Source organism: Montipora capricornis, chromosome 9 (genome assembly GCF_036669925.1).
Source record: "Montipora capricornis isolate CH-2021 chromosome 9, ASM3666992v2, whole genome shotgun sequence".
NCBI lineage: Eukaryota > Metazoa > Cnidaria > Anthozoa > Scleractinia > Acroporidae > Montipora > Montipora capricornis.
This window is the reverse complement of record NC_090891.1, coordinates 19413819-19426318: the sequence shown is the minus strand read 5'-3', so window position 1 is coordinate 19426318 and position 12500 is coordinate 19413819. Positions and strand designations below refer to the sequence as shown.

Below are 12500 nucleotides of genomic sequence, written 5' to 3'. Positions count from 1 at the left end.
AACACTATTCCAACTATACTGTCTTCTAACAATAAATGGGCTCTGCCGTGTGTACTTGCTTGTTTTCTCGCCTTTTTCAACAAACATCTAAGCCAAAGCATGAAATTTATACGCTACAGTTTCTCTTTTTAATGAGAAGTCAGCGATTTACTAATAAATGCCCAGCAAACGAAGCCGATTTTCTTGCAGTGACCTACGTAGACTTTATTGCCTTAAGTCGACCTTACGAGAATCCCAGGAGAAAATGTTTTGGTGAGCGAAGCGTGATTTTTCGGACGCGAGGAGTATGAGCGAGCTACGAAGTCGTCGTCCCACGCGCTATTAGCGAGTTTACGCAACAGGACGGCTGGAAGACTCAGGACGGCAGAATGGCGAAAAAATGTCGCGCGAGACTGTGCATTCCCGATCTCACGCGACATTTTTTCGTCATTCTGCCGTCCTGTTGCGTAAGCTCGCTATGAGACGAAGGACTTTTCGAAAGTCTAGCAGTTACCGTACGCAAAATTTCTCACGGTCCAAAAGTGTACCTCCAGAATCTGGAAGTCCGTTGCAATTGGTCTACGTTAATTCCGGCTCGTTTCAGCAGACGCTCGTGGGGAAGAAGCGCTTGACGAAGCCCTAAGAGTGTCTGCGTGGGAGGCTAACCAGACCTCGAAAGTTCAGACATTCGAGCAGATCGGACATAAGAACACACAGCGAGGCGGTGTTGTGGAGCGTACATAAAAGTCATAAAATGTTGGTCGCAATTTTGCGTGGAACTTTCAAGTGATGCAACGGAGACACTAGTCACTGCGATGGTTAGGATTTCGTTTGGGACGTGATGGTTTTACTCTCCGTTTTTGACAGGATTTACGGGGGTGAGTTGGGTTCGATTTCTGATACTAGGAGGAAGAAAACGAAATGTATTCCTCATATTGTATTATAAAGAATACCTTCATGTGTTAAAATTGTCATACATGTTCACTTTGAGGTCAGTAATAAAATAGATTCAACGTGATTTGAGTGTGGTGTACTCGCTGCATCAGTGACAGTAGTCATTTCTATCTGGGACGAGCGCCGATCGCGAGTTGCAGAATGGTCACGATTAAAAGATGTGTCTATGGTACATGTAAATACGACTCCCAGCACGCGAAATCGTGTGTAACAAATACGAAGTCTGATCCGATCAAGTTTTTCATATTCCGGGCGAAGTTGGAGAAAGCGAGAGACGGAAAAAGAGGATAATGACAGGGTGTCTGGAAATGTGGGAAGTCGGATCCGGATGTGGAAAAGGAATCGGATTGCGCAGCCGTTTTTAGGCTCGGAGGGACCAACCGAGCCTAAAAACGGCTGCAGCTCAAGAAAAACCTCGGCGACCAGGGTACGCTTACAACGGCTGGTCAACAGTGCATTTCAGCCTCGATACAGTGAGAAGAAATCAGTGAACGATTGACCAGCCGTGTCCAAATTCGTTGTCAGAGAGCCTCGAAGGATTATTTATCGCTGTTTCTCGGCAATGGATGTTCACTGGACCTTGAAACTAGGTCAAAGAGAAGTACATTTATCCGTGTGGCCATGGCCATGGCCGGAATTTGGCCGGAGAAGTGTGATTTTATCGGCGAGATGTGAGGTAAATTACTTTCCAGCCTTTCCTTTATTTGTGTAGCTCGATTGCTTTTTGCTCGGTTGGAAAAAAATATAAATGAGCTAAAATCGATATGAAGGATGAATTTTTCAGTCAAGCTGCAAAGTGTCAATCATTGTTGCCTTTAAATTATACAAAATCTCTCTATCGAGAGGTTGAGTTTTTCTGCTACGAAAAGTTGATCGTTTTCACCAAAAAATATTAATCCGAGGATTTTTGGATTAGATACCTCCTCCTCGGAAGAGAGAACAACTTATTTAGAAGCACGCACCTTGAATGATTATCCAACTTTGTTTCGGTGCGTGCAATTCTGATACCTGTTGGACCCGTTAGCATTGAAAGGTGTACCCTACATGTTTGTCCTGAATTTGACCGTCTGTCGCTTTTTTTTCCTGTTTATCTCCTATTTACATGACATTTTATGATAGCTTCCACCCGAATATTTTAGTTTGAAGATATGCTTTCCCCAGGCGTGCTTCGTTTATGCCCTGAGCCAGAACTGGCTTATAACGACGCGACGTTTCCGGGACGCGGAAGATAAACGGACGAAAACATTTCGCATGCATGGAAATTAGTGTCTCCCAGATTTTTAAACTAATCATCTCTAATGGAAAAAAGATACTTAACGATATAAATGTGGTTGTGTGAGGACAAGTTAAAAGGGAAAACAATTCACTTCCGGTTGCCATCCGCGTCTCAAAACGTTGCGTGCTTTGATCATGATGCTCAAGTTCTTTTCTTAACGTCACTCTGGACACAGCTTAAAAAACTATTCTATAAACTAAGTTCTGGGATAGATCGGAGTTTCCTCAGACGGGAAGAGGAGTGCGTCCTTGGAGGAAGCTTTCTCTTAACCATTGTGCCCCAGGAGTGATTGGCGTGTAAATTCTCCTCGCAATTTCAATGAAATGTAAGTCAGAAGGTAATGAGAATGAAAATAATTATCAGCTATAAGAGGTGTGATCTTGATATAACACCAAATTCTTATGACTACCCAACAAAGAAATATATGGTACTAGTTAGGAGAATGAACGTTTCGATCTTGAAAATAAAAGGGGCTAACAGTTAATGCTACTTATAAAACTTCAGAGATTGCTCTCAACGGCAAAAAGCAGGCTGATGATGTATTTTTGGTGCTTGTTCAGTGATTTTGGCAAATAGTCAAGTAACGAGCTGAAATTAATACATGCCGAAAACTTTCGACAAAAATCAATTAATCAGATCGACTTCTGCCGTTTTAATAAAGAATTGGCGCATTGCTGAGAGCCATGCCCTCAAAAGGTCACACGATGATGATGAACGTTATTTTTGTCAAGTTTTGTAGTGCAGTGATTGGGGCCTCTGTTCATTGAAATCGAATCAAATTAATTGCTGATTTTTTGAGTGGAAAACTGGAGTAACAGGACAAAAAACTCTAGATGCAAAGTAGAAAATCAACACAAACTCCACACACTTATGACGCCTGATCTAAGAATAATGATGATAATGAACTTTATTAAAGGGAACCTCCATTCTTAATACAGAATAAGTTTAAGTTGAAGGTAATTATGTTTACAAACAAATTTGTCCGAAATTTGTTTTTAAAACAATGTTGATATCAAGAAAAGTAATTTTTAGAATCGCTTATTTTCACTTTCAAATTTCACGGCGCAGCCATCTTGAATAATAGTGACGTGTAACGGGTGCTCTATTGTTCTGACACAAAGAGCTTTTGTCTAATGATAATAGGGCAACCGTAACACGTCACAATAGGGACCTTAAGGCCGGTTTACACGGTGCGACTTGTCGGCCCGATTTTTGGCGGCGGCTTTAAAAACAATCGGGCCGACATAATCTGTTGCAGTGCAACAGAGTTTTTATGTCGGCCCGATTTTTGTTCAAAGCCGCCGCCAAAAATCGGGCTGACAAGTCGCACCGTGTAAACCGGCCTTTAAGCACGCGCGTTTTTCAGACGCGGACGGCAACCGGAAGAGAACATTTCGCGCGCTAGGACAATGGCATGGTGTCTCCCAGATTTTTATACTAATCATCTCTAACGGAGAGATACTCAGCAATGTAAATGTGGTTGTGTAAAGATAAGTTAAAAGAGAAAACAACTCACTTCCGGTTGCCGTCCGCGTCTCAAAAACGCGCTTGCTTAAGCTTCCTAATTATTCAAGATGGCGGCGCTCGCGAAATTTGAAAGCAAAAATAGGCCATTCTAAAACTTATTTATTTCGGACACAAACACTTTCTTTGAAAATACTTTAGACTAACTTGACTGTAACGGTTATTTCCTGTGATTTAAAGTCATTTTTGAGTTGAGGAGGAGGTTCCCTTTAAAGTGTCAAGTGTATTTAGCGCTGAGGCACTTATTGGGGTCACTTGAAAGAAATCAAATCAAATGTTGGTTTTTAAAGTGCTACTACGACCAAAACAATAATTTTGCTTTTTCTTTGGATTTCAAAACTATGTTAACTAAACACTAAGTGACCCAAGCTTTAAGTTCTGATTTTAAAAAGACCCCTGTTTATTTTAACTGGAATTTTCTTATTTATTGGTCCGCCATTAAACTTCAAAATTTTAGGAAAGAGCTGGGTCGAGGAGAAAATGACGTCAAAGACTCACTAGTTTAAGAGTGCAATGCGTGTGTACGCGGCTGAATTAATATGGATCACGGGTCTTTTGGGCCTTCAGACTTTTAAACTCGTGTTTTGCATATAAAATAAGTTGCGTTTACACGCTGCAATTTTAAGATAGTGAGTAAATGACGTCACTTTTCCTTAGATCCAACCTTCCAATCGGTCAGTTTTGAACGTGGGTAATGGCGGGCCGTGAAATTCAAAACTTACATTCAAAGTAAATAGGCTTTGGATAAATTTTGCCAGTCAAGTATTGAGCAATCACACTTTCAAAATCTGACGGAAAAAAAGAAGTGATTTTTTTTATCGTAGTGGCACTTTAAGGAGATGGGGAAAACTTGAGTACCCGGAGAAAAACCACATGCAGCAAGGGAGAAAACCAACAAACTCACTCCACATATAAGTGACGCCAAGTCTGGGAATGGAACCTGGGCCACATTGGTGTGAGGTGAGTGTTCTCACCATTGCGTCATCCCTCACTCTCTCGAACCAGGGATACATCAGAGTGCTCGACCTTGCAGCGTGCAGCTTATCGTTGCACAGAAATAGGTCTATCAACTAGGTTGCTAGGTTGATATGGTAAATTGACCACCGCCAAATCGAAGGGGTAACGCTCGAAATGTCGGCTTTCAATTTTCTCTACAGTGGTCAATTTACTATATCAACCTAGTTAACAAACCCTTTTCAAGCTTTAGTCTTTCGTCAGAGCGAATGGATCATTTCGTTTAGGAGTCAGTTCGCTCTAACGAAGGGCTAATGCTCGAAACACCAGCTTTCGAATTTCTTTATGGTGGTAAATTTCATACCATACCAACCCAGTTGATAAACCCATTTCCGTGTTTTATTTCCCCACCGACGCAGCACCATTAAACTTTTTTATCCATTTTAGCTTGTTGGTATTTTACTCTGATCCGAGAGGTTTTTCCTCTAAGTATTCTCGCGTTTACCAACTTCCCTCATCATATAACCAGCATACCCTGATGCGACTCAGCCCAAGAGGCTTGGTACAATACAATACTTACTTAATTGACCACTCCCCATAGGGGCTTTTCAGGGCCAATGAAACAATCAACGAAACGAAAACTCTAACTGGCCGGAGGCAAACCAGTTGGCTATTTACAAGTGCAGCTGGGAAGTTGAACCAGGGACTACCAGGATCAAATTCAACGAGTGGTCAGAGCGGGTCTTGAACCCGGGATCTCCGGATCTCAAGGCAAGCGTCCTAACCACTGGGCCACACTGCCTCCTGCGGCATTCACACGACAAACTAAAGTTGGCAAATCTTTGTTGGCAAACTCAAGTTGGCGTGTGTGCAAGACACATGTTGGCAAACTCTTGGCGACAAATAGAACTTGTCTCTCTTTCGCCAACTTTTTGTTGTTAGTAAACTCATATTTGACGTGTGAACGATTGGCAAACGTGAGTTTGCCAAATTTAGTTTGTCGTGTGAAGGCCACTTTACCACTTTCCAGATAAAGCGGTGGGTCTATAGCCTGCGAGGATCACTTAGAAATCGCGTGCGTAACTTACATCGCGACGAAGCCGCGTGAGCGAACTGGCGAGAGGAACACTTTTCCTCTCCCCATTCCTCTCGCCGGTTCGCTAGTTGACATGTTTTCCTCTCGCCGGCTCTCTCACGAGGGCTTCACCGCGATGTAACTTACGCGCGCGATTTTCAAGTGAGCCAGGTCTCAGGCCAGTGGGTCTAAAACACAGGTCACGGGTCAGTGAACTTTGTCACTTTGCTTCAGATAAATAACCAACACCAAAAGTGTCTCCCAACCCTAATCCGTACTCAGGTATACGGGAAAATTTTGGCTTCGTTGTTCATCAGTGGAGTAGGGCCTTTTAGTCTTGACCTGTGGAATGTGGCTTGTGTTTTAGACTAGGCTCGATTTCCGCCGCTCACTCGAGTTCGGGTATCCTCCCCGAGAAGAGACGGCTGGACGCGTGAGCGATAGAGTGTGTCTGTGACGTAAATTCAAAATATAATTTATAGTCAATAGTTGCGGGGAAATAACATTAGACATCCCCAAAACACTGATTTTAAGGAAACAGAAATTACATCACAATGCTTAAAACGCCTGTGCAAAAGTTTCCAGATGATACGAGCTTGAGTTTGAATTCAACCGGCGAATCATCAAAATAATCTTCGGCGGCTTCAGCTCTCGGTCGACCTCATCGGCCGCCTCGTTTTGCCACCAATAAACTCAGCAGTACTTTCAATTGATCTTGAGGAATTTTACTTGCTCTTACATTAGCGAAGTATGAGGAGAAAATTGCAATAGAAATGGATTTGAAAGCCGTATTTTGACCTTGGCGCCAACTGGAAAATCAGTGAAGTTTGCAAACTCAGGCCGTAGAAAACGACACAGTTCCCATTCTCCAGCTTCTCGAACACTTTTCGTCGTCGCAATCTTAGATGTTTCCTACCTTAAAAGCACTGTAAACCTCGAACAGGCCGGGTCAAAGAATACCTTCGAAGCCAAAACATATAATTTATGCCAGACGGATTTGTGCTTATTTTTCTCGTTCAAGATTGACTTCTACTAAAGTAAAGTTTTGCCGAATACCAGCGATGAACAGCATTTGGGAGTAGAAACATAAACTCCTTGGTTAATTTTTAATCTGGGATTAGCGTTAATCGGCTTTTAAACAACCGAGCCCACGAGTCAGTGGAAATCGTTAGCGACCTTTTTTAACAAGTCTTCCTGTTCTTTTCACAGAAATGTTCTCTTAATTTTTACAAGCTAACCAATTGAAGCTCAATGAGTTCGATAGTCCATTGATAAAAGGTTCTGTGAGGCCTCTTTTTAATACACAGCGGATAGATCTAGAATAAATGGACTTGGTTGTGATGAAAGTCCAAGCAAGTATACCTCAGTTTACTACCGCAAGGAAATAACAGGTGATTTGAAACAAGCGAGGGACGATGGACAAATATAACAATACACTGAATCGAAACAATTCAGCAAGTTTGAAGGTTACTGTTTCAAACACAAGAAATCAAATTGTTTGTTTTGTTCCGAAAAGTAGGGAGCTAACTCGCTGGATTTTCAGGGAATGAAACGGTTCAGAACCAACTTCCAGTATCATCGCGACTCCTAACATTCTTCGAGCCTTCAGCATAGTCCAAGGAAAAAGATAGAACCTCATGGCAAGTTATTTGTGTCACTAAACATATTTATCTTTGTTGATGGCATTAATATCCGCAGGTGAATAACTCTCCATCATCTCGTGCTCAACATTCTCCAGTGACCACTCGTGAGTTACGATCTCCAGAGCTTCCCACTCAGCCTACAGACAAAGCAACAATTGAGACTTCCAAAAGGGATACGAGTGGAAGGAGGTGTTGTTTATCCTTTCTCTCCAAGTGATGACATAGAGATTTTAATCCAATGCTAGACAATTTTACTTGACTATAGGGAAGATATCGTTGATGTCACCTATTGTAATTAATGTGCCAACCAGAGCCTCAAAAGACCTTTTGTTCCTGTGGTTGGCACATTTTAATAACAAAAGCGATGTTTGTAAACAGATATCTTCCCTGTAGGAAACCCTTAGGGACAAAAGTTCCAACAACATCTGTCTACTCAACCATAATGTATGTCCCCTTTGATGATCCCTTCCTTTCTGGGAAAGACACTTTTAAGTTTAAAATTTCTCTAGTAGCAGACAATCTTATTCATCGTTGATGCAATCAGATTCGTTGATAAGATCTGAAGCACCTGGCTAAGGATAGGTGGCTCAGTTGGTTGAACATCGGGGGCTGTCATGCGGGAGGTTGTGAAATCAACTCCGGCCGGGCCAACACTCAAGGTCTTTAAAGTGCTGCCTTTGTAATGACATCCGCAAATGGTTAGACTCTCTTGTCTTCTCGGATAAGGACGATAAACCGTAGACCCCGTCTCACAACCCTTCAATAGGGAGTTTAAGAAACCACGACGGCTACGGCGACGAAAACGTCACTTCAAAATATAAGTTTGAGCTATTTTAAGTATTTCATGATTATTCCACTTTGTTTTTATTATACAATATGGGCGAAGTGTCCTATAAGAGGATTAATAGGGACGGATTTCAAGTAAAGAGTGCGGAGACTGAAAGATTCACTGTAGTTTGTCCACGTTGCAGTCAAAACCTAAAATTTGGTCATTTCACGTAGTAGTTTTGACGAGTACGGGAGATAATTGATAAAAAATGCGTGCCGCACGTGCAGCACGATCATTTTGGTTCTTTTAACCAATAATATTACTGCATGCTTTTTGGCGTTGTAGTTGCTGTAGCCGTTGTCGTTTCTTAAACTCCCTAATGTTCAGAACCCGTGGGACGTAAAAGAACCCACATACTACGAGTATTCGCCATGAGTAGGGCATGGAGTTCCTGTGCTGTGGGCTGTCTTCTGTGGTGTATCATGGTTGGGAGGTAAATGCTCGGAGATATTAGCAACATCAAGCTACTCTAAAATCCGAGGGTAAATAAAGATATGATGATGATGATGATGATGTGCACACATTAAAACAGTACAAATACCTTGAATGCCTTGCTGGGATCTTGGGGCATCTGCATCTGCATTTGCATTTGTTCCTGCATGACTCGAGTTTGATCAGCAGCTAACAAAGCCAAGAAAATACAAAAAGAAAAAATTGACTTAAAACGTATCCTGTCATATGATACAATTATTGCGTTCGACATTAAGAGATTTGGTTTATCAACGCAGTTGATAATGTAAATTGACCATCGTACAGAGATTCTAAAAGCTGACGTTTCGAGCGTTAGCCCTTCGTCAGAGCGAATCGAGGGATTATGGGTTACACGTAGTTTTTGTAGTAGAGTAGGAGCTACGCTATTGGTGGTAACATGGCAACGTGAAAAATAGGAATATATTAGTTAAATGAAAAGCGTTCGTTAATACCGTGAGGATTAAGGGTGCCGATTTGAAAGATGAATTTTTGTTCCAGATTCTTGCCGCTTTCCGTCGTACGTAGATGTAGGGAAAGGCCGCAGATAGCCATGTGTTTTTTGGAGTGGTTAGGCAGATTAAAATGGCGAGCGACTGGCTTAGATGCATCCTTGTCATTCTTCTCAACATCGCGAAGGTGTTCGCGAAATCGCCGGTCACCTAGTCGTCTACCTGTCTCACCAATTTATAATTTATTGCATAACGTACAGGTTATGCAATAAATGACATTTGCGGAGGTACATGTGAAACGATCGGTGATCTTAACAGATCGCTTAGGTCCCGATATCTTGCTAGTGTTAACAATGAAAAGACAAGTTTTGCATCGTGAGCGCGCGCATTTGAAAGTGCCGGGTTGCTCGTTGGTTTTGAGCGCGCTTGATCGACAGTCGTCACTACAAACGTCACAGGTACAGTGTCACCTATCAGCGCCCCTGCACAAGAAGACTTGACACTTAAATAAAGGCCCCTATGATTATTGTTAAAAGAGTTAAAGGCCAGGTAAGCCGAACACAAACCATTGTCTTGACCCAACACAAGAGAGTACATGCTTCTGAGGCCAAATACATTGATGAAATACCAGGAAACTGAACTGACCCTGAAAACACAAACAAAAAAAGCACACACATTTGAAATACTGTTTTCTTAAATGTGAGTTGATGAGCCGGCAAATTCTGAAATTCCTGCAATCTGATTGGTTCATTCAGCATTCAGCATTACTTTACTACCAAATCATGGCAAAAATCAATACGCACTATCTTGGTGATGGTTAAATACAGTGTAATTTAATTGAAAGTTCTTTGAAAAGCATTCTAAAACACTATTATAATATTAGCAGAGCTCAGGCATGCGAAGTGCATCAGCGGAGCACCATGGGTAAGGTTTTTTGGGAAATCTATCCATGCGAGATATTTTGGTTATGACATCTGCCTACGCCCACCCATCTGTACAGACTGTCAGGGGTAGAGCCTGAGGTGGCGAGGCAGGACAGCATCTGGGAACGCGAGTGATCATTGTGTGTCCCCCTCGGACAGGAAAGGGTTAACAACATCTGGGTACACTCAGTTATGCGAAGAAAGCCTTAAGAAATAGAGTGAGAGACAAAACACTTATTTACAGTGGTTAGCTTTCAGGCAGTTTTCCTTCTTAATGCATGCCTCACTGCCTCACATATTTTGTAAAACTCACTAAAACGAACAAGGCCTGTTCAAACACATTTGCGATTCTGTGTTGACAGAGGTTCTAGCATATTATTTCAACGATCACATTTATAGGCTTTTTGTGTGTAATTGATGTCCAGTCGTGAGCTGCTTTGTTCGAGTGTGAAACTGGAGTCGAGTAAGCGAATTTACTACGCTTTATCTTTTTAATTAGCAAGATTTTTCATGTTGTTCTAAACTGCAGAGAGGTGTCAATTAAGATTATCAGTCAAACAGAAAATGCTGTGAAAGAGATTACTGTGAATGTAACTTTAGTTTTAGTTGTTGATCAAAATTGTTGGCTATTGTTTGGCTATTGTTTGTTTACTGTTGTCATCTCAGAGGTGTTTGATCTCTGTTACCTGTATACACTAATGACGATTAATTTTGTACTTTATGGAGAATCATAGTTATCTCCGTATTCACTATATTGCTTTCTGGGGTTAGAAATGGGAGCTCTGCTTATCTACATATTATTATTGTATTATATTATTTGTCTTAAATGTCACCAGAAGAGCATCATTTTATTCCCTTCACAAAGGACCAAGTTTATGTCATTCACCAGCCTTTGATGGTCCATGGTGTTAAGCCTCACTGTGGAACATCTTAATTTAACTTTTTCCCAACAGGGACTTCCCAACTGGTGAATAAATCAAAGTGCCACTGTCGTTACTCGTGGATATGAAAGTTACCGCGATTGTTTAAAATTGGCAGGCTGAAGTTTTCTTTATGCATTAGCATTGATAGTTGGATAATTGTGTAACAGCACGGTGGGCTCTCATGCAACTAGATACCCAAAATACTGCATGTATGTGAGGTAATCCCCTTTGCTGGAATTCAACCCTGTGAAATAAGTATACCATTTCTCCAACAGGCATAAGATTACTCTTTAACACATCCTCTATAGAGAGCTCTACCATGTGTTCAAAGTTCGTTGCACAGATGACAGGGTAATTTTGAATAAGGTCTGATTTTTGTTGCCAGGTCATATAATGTTAATGTCATCAGATTTAGCAAGTAGAGCAGATCCATTCAGTAATATTAACACTTTTTGCGCCAGTTATACATTCCTCCAACAAACCTTGTGAATATTTATCATTATATTTGATACACTTAGATACAGATGATCTGAACCATAACTGATCACAGCAAGTGCATATATATTCAGCGCCATGTGTTATCTTATCACGAAAAAGACTGAATCACTTTTGACATGGAATGTCTAACTGAGCCTTGACCTTGACAAATTTCAGTTTGGTTTAGCCTTGAGCTCTGCATAGCTTTCCTTAAATGGTTTTATGCTTTTCTGTTTGGGTCTCTGATATGTTCTGGATTGCTTTTCTTTTCCTATCCCCTTGCTGCTTCAATATTTTCAGATCTGTTTTGGCGTTTTGCAATGTTTTTCTTTTCCCTGAGTCTCTCATATAAGCTCTTTTTTTGCCACTGCTTTGTAGAAATTATTACTGACACTCACATCATTTTTGGCCATCGTTAATTAATCGATTATTCCATTTCTACATGTATTCAAGTCTTCGCGTTGGTCAGTGAAAGGCGGTGCACAATTTTTTGCACCAATCTGTACTTGTTCAGAATATTTTGCTTCACCTTCGAAGAAAGCCATTTCTTTAATTCTTCCGTTTCTTGCTTCTAAATGCAGCGGAAGGTGCTCAAACACTTCAGTATAAAAGCGACGTACATACAGTAATGGTGGCGCACAACCTCGCGAACAGGAAGTCACAGCGATCTAAGCCGTGTTGTGATTATCGATCCTGATTGGCTTATTAGATCGAACTTCCGGTTACGCAGGAGTGACACATTTGCATAAAGAACCTCACCAAAACTCGTGGATATATCCACGAGTAAAAACTACATTGTGCAAAACGTCCCAGCTTCAATCTGCCATGGGGTGTCAAAGCAAAGCTTACTCAGGCGTAACAAGTATTTGTGAAATGCATGAATGAAGGATTCATAACACCTGTGTGCCTGTTTTAATCCTTGGTCTTCTACATGCAAATAATACACATACCATGAGGCATCTAGAGTTGTTAAGTCTATTCCACGCTGCAACATTGCCTTGAACCGCAACGTCAATGGGAAGG

The 12500-nt window shown here is 41.4% G+C and overlaps 1 protein-coding gene across 1 annotated transcript in view; it reads right to left on the bottom strand.

The window, feature by feature from the left end:
- Positions 1 to 6777: 6777 nt before the first annotated feature.
- The window catches only part of LOC138014925 (ER membrane protein complex subunit 3-like), an 18101-nt gene continuing 12378 nt past the window's right edge, over positions 6778 to 12500 (bottom strand). The window contains exons 5-8 of the mRNA XM_068861815.1: positions 12428 to 12500; positions 9721 to 9800; positions 8776 to 8855; positions 6778 to 7542 (exon numbers count right to left, since the gene is read on the bottom strand). The exon at positions 12428 to 12500 is cut by the window's right edge and continues 9 nt beyond it. Of these exons, the coding sequence (XP_068717916.1) occupies positions 7420 to 7542; positions 8776 to 8855; positions 9721 to 9800; positions 12428 to 12500 (356 nt within the window). The 3' untranslated portion in view covers positions 6778 to 7419. The remainder of the gene's footprint in view (positions 7543 to 8775; positions 8856 to 9720; positions 9801 to 12427) is intronic.